This window comes from Olea europaea, chromosome 7, assembly GCF_002742605.1.
Source record: "Olea europaea var. sylvestris chromosome 7, O_europaea_v1, whole genome shotgun sequence".
Taxonomy (NCBI): Eukaryota; Viridiplantae; Streptophyta; class Magnoliopsida; order Lamiales; family Oleaceae; genus Olea; species Olea europaea.
Window position 1 is genome coordinate 20,162,961 of NC_036243.1, and position 17,816 is coordinate 20,180,776.

At 37.0% G+C, this 17,816-nt stretch overlaps 1 protein-coding gene across 7 annotated transcripts in view; it reads left to right on the forward strand.

Moving 5' to 3' along the window:
• Positions 1–359: 359 nt before the first annotated feature.
• Positions 360–17,816, forward strand: part of LOC111397350 — a 30,042-nt gene continuing 12,585 nt past the window's right edge. For 4 of the 7 annotated variants that reach the window (XR_002703220.1, XR_002703221.1, XM_023024222.1 and 1 more), the window contains exons 1-10: positions 360–417; positions 543–613; positions 976–1,196; positions 1,509–1,519; positions 1,659–1,779; positions 2,002–2,092; positions 2,311–2,401; positions 2,733–2,785; positions 9,435–9,581; positions 9,670–9,707. Coding sequence is in view for 5 of the 7 variants with exons in the window: in XM_023024222.1 (XP_022879990.1) it covers positions 405–417; positions 543–613; positions 976–1,196; positions 1,509–1,519; positions 1,659–1,779; positions 2,002–2,092; positions 2,311–2,401; positions 2,733–2,785; positions 9,435–9,581; positions 9,670–9,707 (857 nt within the window). In the remaining 2 variants the exon portion in view is untranslated. Of the gene's footprint in view, positions 509–542; positions 614–975; positions 1,197–1,508; positions 1,520–1,658; positions 1,780–1,886; positions 1,930–2,001; positions 2,093–2,310; positions 2,402–2,732; positions 2,786–9,434; positions 9,582–9,669; positions 9,708–17,816 lie in introns of all 7 variants that reach the window. The other 3 variants (XM_023024223.1, XM_023024224.1, XM_023024226.1) reach the window with 3 other exon arrangements.

Sequence of the window (17,816 nt, forward strand, 5' to 3'; positions counted from 1 at the left end):
ACAATTCTCTCTTTATTTCTTATAACAAATTCACGGGAAATTAAGCCCACGTATGGCCCCTATTTTCTGAAAATGAAAATGGGTGTAATAATATTTTTTTAAAAAATGAGTGGTTGAAAAAGAAAGAAAAATTTTCGATTTGCGTGTAATATTATTTTATAAAAGATTGTGTGGTTGAAAATAGAAGAAAGAAAAAAGAAATGTAATGTAATGAAATTTAATGGGAGCCAAACGGGTAGGGTACATGAAATTTTTTTTTTTTTCCTTTTCTTTTTTTGGTACTATGGTAAATATTCGAGTGTACCCCACGTCCGGTTGGATGCATGGAAGAATATGTACAAGTATGTTCATCCCAAACGCAAACGCAAACGCGAACCCAAACCCAAACCCACTCTCGTTCATCAATGGAGTTTTGGGGTAGAACTCTTTTCTCTCTCTCCAATTTCTTTGTTATGCCTTTTCTGGATTTCAACTGTTTACAGCCATATATACTCCCCATCTTTTGGCGGTAAAACTATCTACTCCGTGATTTTTATTTTCAGGTGTCGAGGTGAAAAATGGGGAGATTCTGCCCGTTATGTCTTGTGCGGGCATGATTTTGCGTCTGTCTCAAGTATTTAATTTGTTCAGATTTATGCCTTTTGTTTGCACTTTATTTTCCTTGATCGCATCATCTACTCTTGCTTCTTGTAAAGCAACTGAAATTGCACTGTTTTCTTGCCGTTTGCTTCTTCAATATCATTCTGGAAGATTATTATTGTTTTAGTTGAATGTATAAATGGGCTACATTAAGCTTTATTTTAGTAGTATTTGTACTCGGCGCAACTTATTATAAGCTAATTAGATCTCTAGATACTTTGGTAGTAACTTATTTCGGTTCAATTTTACAGCGTCGACGAGCTTGTGGTTCCTTAATCCTATTGTTACAATTCATTTACTCTTTTATGTTGAATCAGAATATGCTTTCTTCCGCAGGCTTCTCTTGGTAAGTTGAAAGAGGAGAAAGGAAATGAATCTATTTGCTTGTTTGCAACTGTTGATGGAAAGAAGCTAGTCCTTGCAACACTGTATACTACAAAACTGCCTCAGCAACATCTAGGCATGGTTTTCGATAGAGATTTCGAGCTATCGCATGACTGGGAAAATGGAAGTGTTTACTTCTATGGATATAGGATTAATAACCCTCTAAGAGAAGAATATCCTTTTTGCTTTTATGTTTCGTTTTTTCAGTAAGAAAATGAATTACTGGATACATTTGATTTTGTTTTTCTTCTTTTCTTTAAAGATATCTTTGTTGAGCATTTTTTGCAGTTTAAATTTTATTTATTCAAGTGCTTAGTTTGTTTGTTTTGGTTTTGCATTAATGTATGAAAATGTGAATATGAAAATAATGAATATGAAGACCTTTGTTGATACTTGTTTATATTTTCTTCTTCAATCATATGGAATTGAGAAAATGAAGGAATATCTGAATTTGGTTTCCCTGACCCTCGTCATTATTCTATCACAACCAAATCTGGTGACCATCTATCTCCACATCACTGTCCTTCAATAGAGTTTTCTCTGTCTTCTCTTTCTTGCCTCTTTCCTCGCTTCCATATTTTTCTTTTGGCGTTCTTTGTTAGGAAAAGTACTTACATGCTTACATCTAATGTTAGATGAATCTGAATCTGAAGAGGCTATCCCATATACTGTTGCAAGTGATGAGGTGAAACCCAAGGATAATAATTCTCTCTCAACTTCTATTCCTCTGTCTTCTCGCAACACGGATGTTGAAAGGTATGCAAGATTTCATCATTCTAAACTTTCTCTTTCACTAAGGAGTTGTATAGATTCATATATAGATGTTGATATTCTATATCTCATGTTTGAAAATGTTGTCCCAGGATAATACTGTCCGAGGAACATTATGCACTGTTTGAAGTGAACATCTCTGAGCTTATTAATAACCCGTCATCATACTTGGTATTCTATATCTCATGTTTGAAAATGTTGTCCCAGGATAATACTGTCCGAGGAACATTATGCACTGTTTGAAGTGAACATCTCAGAGCTTATTAATAACCCGTCATCATACTTCAATTTTCGCCAGGTGAAGCAAAATATGTATGAAAATATATGTATATTGTGTCTGATGAATAATATACACTGTTTGAAGTGAACATTTCAGAGCTTGTCAATAACCCCCCATCATACTTCAATTTCCGCCAGGTGAAGCAAAATATGCGTTAAAATATATGTATATTGTATCTGATGAATAATATATATTTTCTTTTGCATTTATTTGTACATGTTTAATTTGGTGAACAGCGCTTGTTTGAGGTGAGCGGAGGAAAAATCACGGAAGAAGGTCTACAATTGATGGCGGCTAGTCAAAGGCACCAATTATGTGTGATTCTTGGTACATTATTGTTTTGCACAATTTATTTCTTTATTTTCACACACAGTAAATGAATTCTCATGGTGTGTAAGATCATCTACATAAATTAAATCTCTGAGAAGAGTTATATCTTTGAATGATATTGGTAAAAAATAATTCTTAGTAAACCGTAAGCTTCTCTTTAATATTATAATTTATTAAGCAAATATGCCATATTATGTGTTGCAAAATATGCATTAGTAAATGAGCCGCAACATTTGCTATATACACACACACATGAGCACCGATATATCAGAACATTTATTAGATGTTTATATGTTTGAACTTGTGCTCTTGCTTTTTTGGTTTACAGGTACCACAAATACTTGGAACGAGGATACCCCAACTATTTACTCTGCCATCCAGGTTTTCTTTTATAGTTTCAATATTTCCTTTCCTGCCTAATGACCATACTACTTGTCAAAATGGGCCAATTTATGTTGATGCAATGTGTAATTATTTGCAGAATAGTTGTGTAGTATATAGAATTTCTTTTTTTTTTTTCTCTCTCTCTCTCATGATAATGTTGAAAGATTTTTACACATTGACACATGGGATGCATTCGCCAATTTTTGTTACCAACCAACATGGAGTTACAGAAGTTGCCACTAAATGAAAGTTGAGCTTACCTGATCAGAAGGTATTGAAGCTGAGTGACTCAACTGAAATTTTTTTGAATGTTTGGTGACCAAAAGTGTAATTTCGTAACTTTAACTTATTCAATAGACCTTATAACCAATTCCCTTCTTTAATTGCCTATGTTGCAGCCATATTTGTAGCCTTTATGCCGGAAGGAGCACTGAAGACTAAAGTTCTCTGTCAAACCATGTTAATTCGTGTGTCACAGCATTTCTTTATTGTTTTCATTTCTTTCAAGGATGGGTCTGGCATTAACGTATGAATTTCTTTGAAGTAGAAAATTGGAAGTTTGAATGTGAAAATGTTGATTATAAGGCACTAGAGTGAACATTCACTTACCTAGTATAAAGCGAAATGTACTTCAGATGTACAAGCATACTTTTGTAGGTGTTGAATTGAGAGTTTCATTGTATTGACAAAATATGTCAATTCAATTGTTATATCAATTAGGACTGTTTACATGTGTGTGTGTGTGTGTGTGTGTGTGTGTGTGTGTGTGTATATATATATATACATATATATATACACACACACACACATACAACTGCAAAGGCTAAACTAGGAAAGAATCAAACTAAACTGGGAAAGAGTAAAATAAGGAAATCTCCTAATCTTAGGAGACAAATCAAAACTAATTCTCTAAAATCAGGAAGTATAATAGCTGTAGAATCTCCTATATTACAACACATGTATATTTTTCCACACTCCTCAAGCTGATGAATGGATGTTATCTGTTCCAAGCTTGTCAACTAAATTATGAAGAACTGTACTGGGCACCCCTTCTGTGAGTATATCTGTAATCTGATTCTTTGTGGAGACAAATGGAGTGCAAATCATGCCACTATCAAGTTTCTCCTTTATAAAATGTCTATCAACTTCTATATGCTACGTGTGATCATGTTGTACTGGGTTATGTGCAATATTGATAGCTGACTTATTGTCAAAATACAATCTCATTGGACCTTCCCACTTAATTTCACACCTTCCAAAATTATCTTCAACCATAGGAGCTCACAAATTCCAAGTGCCATTAACTTGAATTCTGCTTCTGACTAGATCTTACAACCATGTTCTTTTTTTTACTTCTCCATGTAACAAGATTTCCTTCCAAGAATGTACAATAACCAGAGGTTGATCTTCTATCATCAATCGATCCTGCATAATCAGCATTAGCATAGGCTTCAAGACTCAATCCTTCTCCTCGTCTAAACAAAATTCCCTTACCAGGTACACCCTTCAAGTACTATAGAATTCTATTCACTACCTTAAGATGAGTCTCTTTTGGATTATGCATAAACTGGCTTACCATACTAACTACGTATGCTATATTTGGTCTAGTGTGACATAAATAAATTAATTTCTTGACGAGCCTTTGATAATTACCTCTATCAACTACAGCATCTTTTGGGATATCACTCAACTTATGGTTGAATTCTATGTGTGTGTCAACTGGCTTACACCCCAGATTACCACTATCCTTCAAAAGATCAATCACATACTTCTGTTGACATATAAAAACCCCTTGTCGAGAATGGGCCACTTCTATGCCAAGAAAATATTTGAGTTCACCAAGCTCTTTGATCCCAAATTCTTTCGCTAAACATCTCTTTAGTTTTACAATTTCTTTCATATCGTCTCTAGTCACTATTATGTCATCCACATAAACCAATAATGCAGTAATTACCCTCGAAGCTGAATGTCTCACAAACAATATTTGATCACCTTGACTCTATTTGAACCTAAGACTCGACTCAACTTTGATAAAACCTTCCAAACCAAGCTCTTGGAGATTGTTTGAGTCCATACAACACCTTTTTCAGTCTACATACTACTTGTTCTTCATTTGTAGGGCCAATTCCTAGAGGAACTTCCATATAGATTTCTTCTTCAAGATCGTCATATAAGAAGGCATTTTTTATATCAAATTGTTGCAATCTCCTTCCAAAGTTGGCCGCCAATGACATTAATACCCTTATCGTGTTCATCTTCGCAACTGGAGCAAATGTTTCGAGATAATCTATGTCGTAGGTCTGAGTACAGGCTTTGGCAACCAATCTCGCCTTGTATCTCTCTAATGAGCCATCAGACTTATATTTCATATTAAGGACCCATCTACACCCAACTGGTTTTTTTTCTTTTCGACAATTTCACCAAATCTGATGTCTTGTTTCTTTCTAGAGCCTCCATCTCCACTTTCATAGCATTCCTCCAATTCTCATCTCCTAATGCCTCAGATAGTGTTTTGGGAATGACAATACTGTTAAGGTTAGTGAGAGAGACTCTATGATTATGGGATAACTTTTTGTAGGACATGAAAAGGTTTAAAGGATGTTGGGCACGAGTCCTAGTTCCTTTCCTAAGAGCGATAGGGATGTCATAGTCATTTTCTTTTTGGGTATCTGGAACATTAAAATTCGAAGAAGTGGTTGGAGTACTTACCTCAACAATCACTGGGTTTGGATCAAATGATTGTACTTGTACAGGATCAGTGAGTGACCCTTTCTTTCTTGAATAAACCTTAAGATGAGTATGGTTTGTTTTTTGTGCTACAAGTGTGGAAGGCAAATCATTTTCTGCTGAAACAGAAGGGACTGTAGGGACGGACTCAGATTGGACAGGAATAGGTGAGGACTTGGATTCAACAGGAACAGATTGGAATGGCTTGGACACAAACAACTCCAGAAGGAAAGAATCTTTATCCTTATCTTCCATGAATGATATCTCTTCCAGAAGATAAGGATCGCGAAAGTATTGATCATCCTCAACGAAAGTGACATCGACAGATGCATGAAATTTTCGTGTGGGAGGATGATATCACTTATACCCTTTTTGAGTAGACGAGTAGCCAACAAAGACACATTTGAGACCCCTTGGATTGAGCTTGTCCCTATGTTGAGAATGGACATGAACAAATGCAACATAGCCAAATATTTTGGGAACTAGATTGTTAGTGACATTGAAATTGGGATAGAACTTTGCACAAAGACTTGTGCAGGACTTTGAAAATCAAGTAGGAGGTCTATTTACGAGGTGAGCTGCAGTTAACACTGCTTCTCCTAAATAATTTTTTAGAACTTGTTTTTTGGAAAAGAAGGACTCAAGTAACTGCTAAAAGATGACCATTTTTTCGTTTGGCCATTCCATTTTGTTGGGGAGTGCTAATACAAGATGACTCATGAATAATGCCATGTTGTTGAAAGAATGGAGGGTTTGATTAAAATAATCTTTGGCATTGTCAGATCTTAGACGTTTAATTCCCACGCCAAATTGTATCTTGACCATATTGAAAATTTTTGAAACACAAGACTCACATCTGATTTTTTTTAACAGAAAAATCCACGTCATATGAGTGCAATCCTCAGTAAACGAAACAACCAACGAGCCTAAAAAATGTTGGGTACAATAGAAGGCTCCCAAATGTTGCTATGAATAAGAGAGAATGGAATAGATGTTCTTTTATTGCTTATTGGAAAAACAGAATGTTTGTGCTTTGCGAGTTCGCACACACCACATTGAAAGCTTTCGACAGCAATTTTATTGAACAATGAAGGAAACAACATTTTTAGAACATTAAATGATGGATGACCAAGACAACGGTGATGAAGCTAGATCTTGTCTTTATTGGATTTAGATGACTCAGTAAGGATTTTATGTTGTTCACTTGGTTTTTCTAGATGGTAGAGACCATCTTTCTCCTTAGCATGTCCAATCATCTTCCTCGTACCTATTCCTGAAATACACAATGAGAGGGATAAAAAATCACACTGCAATTAGTATCTTTGGTTAGTTTTTGGATAGATACAAGTTTGGTAAACAATTTTGGGACATGAAGGACATTTTTCAGTATAAGTGAATCATTAATAAAAATATCTTCATGACTAGCAACAGTAGTGACTGAACCATCAGCCATGGTGATCTTATTCTAGGGTAGGGGGTGTGAGATAAATTTTGTGGAGGAAAAAGTCATATGGTATGTGGCTCCTGAGTCAATGACCCATGTGTTAGGGCTAACATTATCCAAAGCATTAAGAGCTTGAGAAGAAGATGATATACCTTAAAATGCTAGATTACAAGTACCTGCCGAAGATGATTGCTTCTCCACTGACCCAAGAAAGTTCTTCAATTTCTCAATCTCATTCCTATTGAATTCAAATGGTATCTCTGAAATGTTGCTATCTTCTGTGGACTGCACTCCGGCAATATGAGCTTGACCATGTCCTGTTCCTTGTCCAATTCTCCTTGGTCCATTCCTTTTTGGGACTTGTGGCCTGCCGTGAGGTTTCCAACGTCGCTCTCTGGTGTGGCGAAAATTTTTGCAGTAGGTGCACCATAAATTGTCTCTGTTAAAAGGATTTGACTTTGACTGACTTGGCTGATTTTTTCTTCAGTGGAAGGCTGATCTAGCACAGTACTCTTTTCACTTCTTTTTGAGACCAGCGCTGAGTTTTCAACAGAAATATTCTCAATTGTAACTCCTCTCCTTCAGCACGGATTATTGAAATTGTCTCATTAAGAGATGGCAGATCTTCCTTGCCAAGGACTTGAACCCGTACTGCATCAAACTCAATATTAAGCCCAGCCAAAAAATCATAAATCCTGTCCTTTTCAACAAACCTCTTAAGCGTGGCTGCATCTTCACTACATTTCATCTGGATGCATTGATAATGATCCATCTCTTGCCAAAGACATTGCAAGAGATTAGAATACTCAGTAATTGTCCAATTTCCATGTTTATTGGCAGCAATCTTAGTCTTGATCTCATAGACTTGTGCATCGTCGCGAACCTTCAAATACTTTTGGTTGATAGCCTCCCAAATTTCCTTGGCGGTATTAAGGAACATGCAGGTGTCATTGATTTCTGGGGACATAGAGTTCCAAAGCCAGGACATCACCATTGAGTCTTCTTCGTCCCACGCATCATATGTAGGATCTCTCTTCTTAGGACCAGTACCGAGCAAATGACTCAATTTGCCTCTGCCTTTCAAGTGTGTCCACACCAGTTGAGACCACTTCAAATAATTTCTCCCATTTAGTTTGTACACTAGCTGAATATTGGGTAGTTCCCCAATAGTAGAGTAGTCTTTCTCGATGGCCTGGGTCTCGGTTGCTTGAAGTTCAAATGTGTGGCTGACTTCGGGGATTTTAGACATGGCTCAAAAAGGAACAGAGGAACAGCAGAGAACCCTTTTTTGAGTGGAAAGAAGAGTCACTGGTAATGATCAAAGAGAGAGAAACAAGAGAAGAAAGGAACTCACAAAATTCTGGAATGAGAACCAGAAAAAAAAAAAAAATCAACAGAATTCCTAGAGAGAGTCTAAATCTCTCATACCATGACAAAATATGTCTATTCAATTGTTATATCAATTAGGACTGTTTACATTTGTATATATTTACAACTGCAGAGGCTAAACTAGGAAAGAATCAAACTAAACTGGGAAAAAGTAAAATCAGGAAATCTCATAATCTTAGGAGACAAATCAAAACTAATTCCCTAAAATCAGGAAGTATAATAGCTGTATAATCTCCTATATTACAGCACATGTATATTTTTCCACATATATCAACCTTCAATCCTTCAATTTTCTGCTTTAAATATTAAGGTGTAGTTTGGTTTAGTTGTGTTGCCTCTTTTATACTTTGTTCCTAATTTTTTTTCTTTGCTATCTTTATGTGATTATCTTCAGGAATCCTTTCAAATTTGTATTGGACACATATTCTTACTTTTAGATGTCTGTTCTCATTTACATTTTTGGAAATAATAAAGTTTGAGCTATTGAATGGTTTTTATCCCAGCAGAATGTTCTCCGTGGCTACACTTTCATTTGCATCTTAATCAAGTTGAAGATTTGGAATTAATGACCAAAACTTTGAATTCTAGAAAATTGCTTTTATTCTGAAAGCAGGTAGCAAGTCAAATTTCATGCACACGATCCTTTAATGAAAATATTTTGTTGTTGTAGTTATTGTAGCGTGAGAAGTAATTAATTTATGGATATACTTCAATGATGAAATAGCATTAACTATTTAGGTAGGACGATTATCTCACTTTTAGTGAGTATAATCTTACTGGTAGGGCTAGTTGTAATCCAAAATTCTCATCCTCAATGCGGAGTACTTGTGCAAGACCTGAAATTAGGGCTTTTCACGACTGCAGCAGTTAAGTAGAGACATAAAACAAGGAATGGTAGAATAGGATGTTTTACAATTCGAGATGTAGTGTATGATATGCCAAAATCTTAGTGAGAAGAATTTTCCGCATTAGCTATGGTTTAACATTCTTATAAATGCTGTGAATGGAATGTTTCCATTGCACCAAGTGTTTTGGAAGTCCGAAGAAAATTAATTTGGTTCTAACTGAACGATGTTGCAATTGCAGGTGTACATTGAAGGAAGGATCGCTGGCGTGCCTTATGTAAATGATGGACTGCCCGATTATTATTTGGAATCTACTTATGATGCTAATTGGCGAGTAAATCCTTTCCTTGTTGGTGCTAATATTCTGAATATATACACATTGTTGGGGGTAAATACTATCTAATTTACAGAACTTTCATATGTACTTTTCTTTATCTATTCTGGCACATTTTAAGTGCTCTTGACTTGAATTTCAGGAAGCATATGATTGTATTGCAGTAAAACTTTTGTCAAGGTATGCTTTGTATTTATTGGAAAAAATTTCTTTTCTTTTTATTGTGTTTGTTTTCTGTTTCTGTGTTTCCCATACGTTGAGGGCTTCTGCATGAGACTTAGAATCAGTTTCTGTAGAATGTGCAGAATTTATTTCAAAGTGATGTTGTATGAGTTTATGAGTTTGAATATTACCTGATTACCTTCTTTTGTGTATATCACATAAAAAACATGCTAACTATTCATTTTTAAAGCTGAGACATCGATTGAGTTGTTTTCTTTGGCCCTAGGCTTTTATGAGAAGGTGTAAAAAGAGTATTAGCTCTTCATAATGAGATAGGTAGAAGACATTTTACGTGTTGAAATAAGATATGTACAGTGCTAAAATTGCAAACGATTTTCCTCGTATTTTTTAGCCATCCACTTTTCATTGCAATTTTTTGTTAATGGCCATTTTATCCTAGAGATGGTTGGCAAAACTGATGCATGAACTACCTACAATCGTTGTTAAAAAGAAAATCTCAACCTAATCTTAATGGCTTGAATTTACCATGCAATTTTGTTTACCGGTTATCATCATAAATGTGATCTTTCACCATTGTGTAATGCTGGCTTGTGTGCATCAGAAGGTTGCAGTTGTGGTGGGTTTAGTTTAATTGGTTCCTTGAAATTTTGTATCCTGTAGAGAATCTAAGTGAGGTCATGGAGGGATAGGAGTTCACATTGAAATGAAGGAGCTTCATGTGCTGCTAACTAATGTTCCAAAAGTTCACTACTAATTATCTTTTCACTAAATCTTACGTTTGACTATAAGTAGGTTAAAAAATATTGAATTCACCAAATTGATTAAAGCAGTGCATAATTATAAATCTATCGACATTTTAGAAGCACCAGAGTGTCTAATCAAGTGGCTATTATGTTTATTATGGACATCTTATCTCTTCTACTGGTGTAGTGTATGCTGGATAAATCTTGACAAAAAAACAAGCAGACGAAATGGTTGCTTTGTAGACATAAAATTGGATTCAAAGTTTTGTTCTAATTCAATGGGATAAAGCCAGGACTTATTTACTAAAATGGATTGAAACACTGATTTAGCTGCCAGTCAGGAGAGGATTTTCATCGTTATGGCATCTAACAGGTTTATCCATGCACTGATATCCATTTTCTGTGGCTGTTCATCTTCCATGGTTAATGTTGCTTCTAACTATTGAGAATTTTATTGTTCTCATGGCCATTTTTTCTTGTTCTTACGAAACTTACACAACATTTTTCAGTTCAGTGGTGCAAAAGTTACTCTTTGTTTAGAACTTGGAGTCCTTTTCTAAAGTTTTTAATATATGCACCGGGGGGAGGAGGGGAAGGGGCAGTGGGGCATGTTCCCAAAACGTCTTAGATACATGTATGACTAGAGGTGGCAAAAGGGCTGAGTAGCTCGTCGAAACTCGGTCCATGGACGGGTCGGGTTCATTTTGGGACGAGCCCGAGCCGAGCAAGGAGCTCATTCGGCGAGTGGCTCTTGGGCTAGTAAAAAATGTGAACAAAAAGTAAAAATTAAAAAAGAAGAAGAAGAAGAAAAACTCGAGCTCGTGGGCTCGACTGGTCTTGGCTTGTGAGCTCATGCGTTGTGGGCCGAGCTCGGCCCTTGATCATGAGCAAAACTCAAGCTCGTTCATGCTTGAATGAGCTTCAGCTTGACTCACCAAGATGACGAACCGAGCTCGTGGGTATATGCTAGCTCCATCCATTGCCATCTCGATGTATGGCAAGCTTTGTACATGTGTCTGACACACTTCATGTACCTGTCCCAACCACTTCATGCACGTCCAATAGGCTTTGTGCATGTGTAAAACGCCATGTTGTTGTGCCATGAGGTGTCCTATATTGTTTATAGTTTCTTAATATATGCAATGTAAGTAATATTTCCCAAACAAGTACCATTTTGTAAATTTTGAAAATATAATAGCGAAATTTATTGCCTTAACTACATGAAATTTATTGCCTCAACTTACATGCTTGTTCACAAATGTAATCTACTTTTTGTCTATTAGTAGCAGGGGCGGAGCCCAAGCATGTCCAGTGCACGCAGATGCCCGCACTGGACTTTTGGGCTTTTTTTAATTTTTTTTTTTTTTTTTGGTCGCTACTAGTGTAACTCCTTGCAGTACTCAAATTATTTGTTTTTTAATAGTAAAATCCAACCCTTTCTTTAGCTAAGCCAATCCTTCTCACCAAGGCTTGATCCTTAAAAAAACATTAAGAGGCAAAAAAATATACGGAATATTTTAGATCTTTAGACAGTTAACCGACTAAAAACAGATTGAGAAATAGATTTGGAACATGAATTAACTCATTTCAAAGCAACGAACTTATAGAAATTGTTTCTTTTGGAAACAGATAATAGTGATCCTAATGCCGATTGCAATGAACAAAACACAATAAAGGGGAGGGAAGTAGGAAGAGAGAAGTGAGGGAAATATTGTAGATTTATTTCAATATTCAAGTGTCTCTATTACAATCTAAGAACCTCAATTTATAGGTTTCAGCTAGCAATAAAAAGGAAACTTACAATGAAAGGGGAAAACTAGAATTTCCATTTTTAAAAGGAGACAAATTCATTATTCTACCAAAACAATAAAATGCAATAATGAAAATTTGATCTTTAATTGATTTGATTCCGTTTACGCCTAGAATATACTTTCCAATTTACATCATTTCTCCCTGGTTGAAAAGAACTCGACTCCGGCGAGGTATAATCTAGATAGACATCTAAAAGTTTAGCATCCAGTTGACGAAACTCAGCTTCATCAATCTAAGAAGCATCACTAGGCGGATGCTCCTTTCAACGCACAACAAACCTACTAAAACCGTCATTCTGCGAAGTAACAAATTGATCATCAAGTACCTCATCAATGACGTCCTGCAGAGAAAACGTGGTAACAGGAGCTCGAGTGGGCAACCGAGAAGACTGTCTCGCAGAAATGTTAGATGATAGTATCGGAGGCTCGAATGTGCCTTGATAAGGATATAAATCTGCTATATTGAGAACATGACTAATATTTAAGTGTGTTGGTAGTTTAAGTAGATATGCATTAGTTTCAAGTCGTTTAATGATAGGAAAAGGTCCTAGTGATCTAGCACAAAGTTTCTTCGTGGTATGGTCAAGGAATCGTCCAGGTGCAAGTCGTACCGTGACATAATCACCCACGTTAAATTCTTTATGCTTACGGTGGAAATCAGCTGATAGTTTACGCTGATCATTGCTTAAAGAAATTTTACGTTTAATCTCATCGTGCAAGTCACGAATATGATCAACAAAAGTTTGAGCAGAGGTAGCAGGACGAAAATCAGGAGGCAAAGAAAGTAGATCAGGAGGCTAGTGTGGAGAGAAACCCTGAATAACCTCGAAGGGACTGACCAATAGATCTATTAGCAGAATTATTGTAAGCAAACTCAGCAGTGGGCAACACGAGATCCCAATTTCCTGGTTTATCCCCAACCAAGCAATGAAGGAGGTTACCTAAACTACAGTTTACAACTTCAGTTTGACCATCGATTTGGGGGTGAAATGCAGAAGAGAACTTAAGCGCCATCCCAAAGAGTTTCCACAATGTCTTCCAAAAATAACTAACAAACTTGACATCACGATTCAACACAATACTGACCTAAAGTCCATGGAGACGGACAATTTCTTTGAAGAACAACTTGGCAATATGGGACGCATTAGAGGACTTAGAACATGGAAATGGTGTGCCATCTTAGAAAACGTATCGACCACCACAAAAATGGAGACATGACCTCGAGCTGTTTTAGCTAAATCGAGAACGAAGTCCATACTAAGGTCATGAGGAACAGGAAGAGGAGTATGAGGAACAGGAAGAGGAGTATACATCCCAATATTTTGATGTTGTGCCTTATCCAATTGACATGTACGATACTGAGACACAATGCAAGCAACGTCTCTCTTAAGGGATGGCCAATAAAACCGGTCCTTAGTTAAGGCGATTGTTTCATTCCGACCAAAATGACCAATAAGACCCTGCATGCAGTTCTCAGATCAGGAAGTCATGAAGTGAAGTACGGGAGATACATAACTTGGTACCTTTGAAAAGATAACCATCTTTAAGCAAGAAAGAAACATGGTCGCCAAGAAGGTTGTCTAAGAAGTCTTGAAAGCTGGTACCAAAGTAAGGACAACTAGGATAATCATCCTTCAAGCGCTCAAATCCTACCATAGTTGTGCTTATCGAATGAAGCGCCGTAGTGATACGACTAAGAGTATTAGCTGCTTTATTTCTTCACCTGCTCGATGATGGAGAACAAAAGTGCATTCGTGAAGAAATTTAACCGACTTAACATATCGCTCACTCAAATGGCATTGGGAGTTGAAGCGAAGAGCCTGATGGTCAAAGTATAGAACAAATTCCTGAGGCAATAAGTAAAATCGCCAATGATGGAGAGATTGGACAATGGCATAAAACTCCTCGTCATAGGTAAAATACTTTTGTCTAGATTGATTTAACTTTTCGCTAAAATAGGTGATGGGGTGACATTCTTAAGACACACCTATACGGAAGCATCACATGCAACCTCAAAAACCTTAGAAAGATCCGGGTGGCATAAAATGGGAGCTTCAATCAACTTTTTCTTGACAGTTAAGAAGGCTCTTTTGGGCTGAAGGGGTCCAATGAAAATTCCCTTTTTTCACACTCAGTGATGGGAGCAGTGAGGTAGCTAAAACCTTTAATGAATCTCCTATAGAAAGATTCTAGCCCATGAAAGCTACGGATCTCAGTTAATGTGGAAGGGGCAGGCCAATCCTGAATAACAGAGATTTTAGCTGGGTCGGGAAAAATACCTTGGGCGGAAATGATGAATCCTAAGAACAGGACTTGGGACTAGAGGAATGAACACTTTTTTAGGTTAGAATATAATTGCATGGAACGAAGAGTAAGGAAGACCTGACGAAGGTGATTTGAGTGAGCTTTTTGCGATCGGCTATAAATCAAAATGTCATCAAAATAGATGAGAAGAAACTTCCCAATAAAAATACATAAGACATGAGTCATGACCCGCATGAAAGTGCTAGATGCATTAGACAACCTGAAAGGCATAACCAACCATTCATACAAGCCATCTTAGGTCTTAAATGTTGTCTTCCATTCATCTCTTGGTTTAATCCTTATTTGATGATAACCACTTTGTAGGTCAGTCTTGGAGAACCACAAAGATCCCGCCAACTCATCCAATATATCCTCAAGTTGTAGAATAGGAAATCGATACTTAATGGTGATTTTGTTGATGACACGACTATCAACACATATGCTAGGAGCTTATCCTTCTTAGGGGTAAGTGAAAGTGAAACTGCACTAGGGCTAAGGTTAGGGCGAATGAAGCTTTTATTGAGTAAAGCTTCAATTTGCCTATTGAGTTCAACTCGCTCAACAAGGTTCATTCTATAATAGGGTTGATTTGGCAACTGGGAGCCAGGTACCAGATCGATAGCGTGTTGAATATCCCGCATAGAAGGCAACTTATTAAGTAGGTCAACAGCAAAGGAGACACCTCAGGTGGAATGTCGATGTGAGAATCAAGAGACGGTTGAAAACATGCTTTAGCAACCAAGGCAAACATAAGCTTGGTATCTTGACCTTTACGTTCAAAATCTCTAAGAGAGAACAATTGAATACGGCCGTCTGCAACACCCTTGGGTGTGGAGATGGGAGTTGCTTTCTTTGGAGGGTCCGGGGGTTTGGCTGGTGAAAGACGAATAGTTTTTTGTCATAGAGAAATTCATACCTATTGTCACTCCTGAAATGCTTAACATCATGGTCTAAAGCCAAAGGCGACCCAAAAGGATATGAGCAACGTCCATAGGTAAGACATTACAGTAAATATCCTCCCAAAAAAGGACCCAACTTAAGGGGTACAAGATAGCGATGACTGGTAAAGAGGTTCGAGCAACCCACGCCACCTTAAATGGTCGATGATGTGGTTCAATTTTGAAGCCAAACTTGGCCATGCCAGACTTGGATACAATATTCATGGTGCTACCAAATAACTAACATGCATGAACGAGAGTTGCATGGGATGAATGTATGGAAAATAGTTCGCTTCCACGAGTCGAAATCAATAAGAGTGGAAATGATACATCTCATAACAGAGACAACGGTCGCATCCTCTCATAACACTTAAATTGGTTAAGATCCTCGTCATAATAGTCAATAGGATCGACCATGAAACGCTCATTTTTTGGGGTTGGAGGAAGAGGATCCTTTGCAAGGGCGAGAGTACAATTGGGACATTGAGAGACAACGTGACCTTTAGCATGACAGTGATGACATACAGTTAGAGATGTAGGACCCCGCAAGGTGGCCAGAAAAGTAGGTTGACCCTTAGAAGTGTCGCAAGGAGTGGAGGAAGAACCAGCAATCGAGCAGGCCTGGGTTGACGTAGGACCACTAGTAGGAGCACCGATTGGAGGGGGTCTAGAGAGATGGGGGTCAGATAAAGTAGGAGGGCCATGCCGCGAATAGGCAGAACGAGGTCGCTCGTGTTTGAGTGCCTTGTGAAAAGCATCTTCCAACGAGTCAGGGTTGAGAACAAGGACATGATGTTTGAGGTTCGGTCGTAAATCGTTAAGAAACCTAGTGATCGTGACATCCTCGGGCTTAGGAAGGCTTGAAAGGTACAATAATTCGTCAAAGCGAGTTCTGTAGTTCGACACAGTTGATGAGTTTTGCCTATTCTTAAGATGTTCTAAGAGTTGAGATCTATGGTAAGATGGAACGTACTTCTCAATGAGTTTGAGTTTCATTCCCCCCCACGTAGTAATAAGCTGGCCCAAGCGGTTGAGGGATTGTGTCACAGTCTGCCAATAGCGTGTAACAGATTTGATAAGTTTCATTTTGGCGAAGTGAATACGATGGTAATAAGGCATTTGGTACCAATCGAAATATTCTTCAATGGCATCGCGCCAGTCAAGAAAGGTTTCAGGGTCTTGCGACTATCAAATTTAGGGGTGTCGACTTTAACTGTCCTAGTGATGTCATCACCAATGTCCTATGTTGATCATACCGTCGATGTGGGTGCAGGGGTGGGAGGTCAGGTGAGGAGCCTTATTGACAACTGGATCACGGAGGTCCAGATAGAGAATATGTAGTGGTGTAGGGCCAAGATTGTGTGGCTAAGGTAATATGCCATCTGGGGTGCGGGGAGTGGTTCGTGGATGTTTTGACCAACTGTGGAGGAATCGAATAAATCATCCATAGGACGTTTACCGAGTTCCAGCCCATTATGTTCAATGAGGTTTTGGATGAGAATTTTAAGCTCAGCTAGATCAGATTTCATCGACATCAAGTCAATGGAGAGATTAGTAACTTGATTAGTAATTTGGTGTGAGAGTGCATCATGAGATGGGTTAAGATCCTTTAGATTCATTATGTGCCACGTGATTAGTTTAGAGATGTGTGGCGAGGTTAAGTCAATTATGAATGCTAAGAAACTTGTTCCAATGTATTTTATTTATTTATTATTATTTTTAACTATCTGAAACTAAAACTAAGAGTCCGTTTGATTGAAACAAATTCCATGGAAAATGTCACATTCGAGAATTTTTTACTTTAACTATTTGATATGAAAGTGAAAATGGAGTTTGAATTCTAAAGTACAAACACTTAAAGCATGGTTTTGGCCAATTCCATGGAAATCGAATTCATATAGTTTTTGTGGTTTTTTCGTTTCTAACTTACATGGAATTTGTTTGTCTTTTCCACCTTTGCAATCAAACGGACCCTAAGTGAATTTAAAAACCAACTTTTTCTCTTTATTTTTTGTTTATTATTATTATTATTTTATATTTTAATTATATATATATAATATTAAATATCACATCAAAGTAGAATCATTTTTTGAACGATTTTAACCCCTCTACAATTCAATTACTTCAATATTACCTTACTTTTCATTTATTGATATGTAATAAATACTACATAATTATTGCCATTTAAGAAATTTGTGTTATTAATTCTTAATTAATTACATTCACATTAACCTAGATTCAATGAATTTTCACTTGATGAATCTTGAATTACATGAATCTAGAGTTATTATAAATGAATTTATTCATATT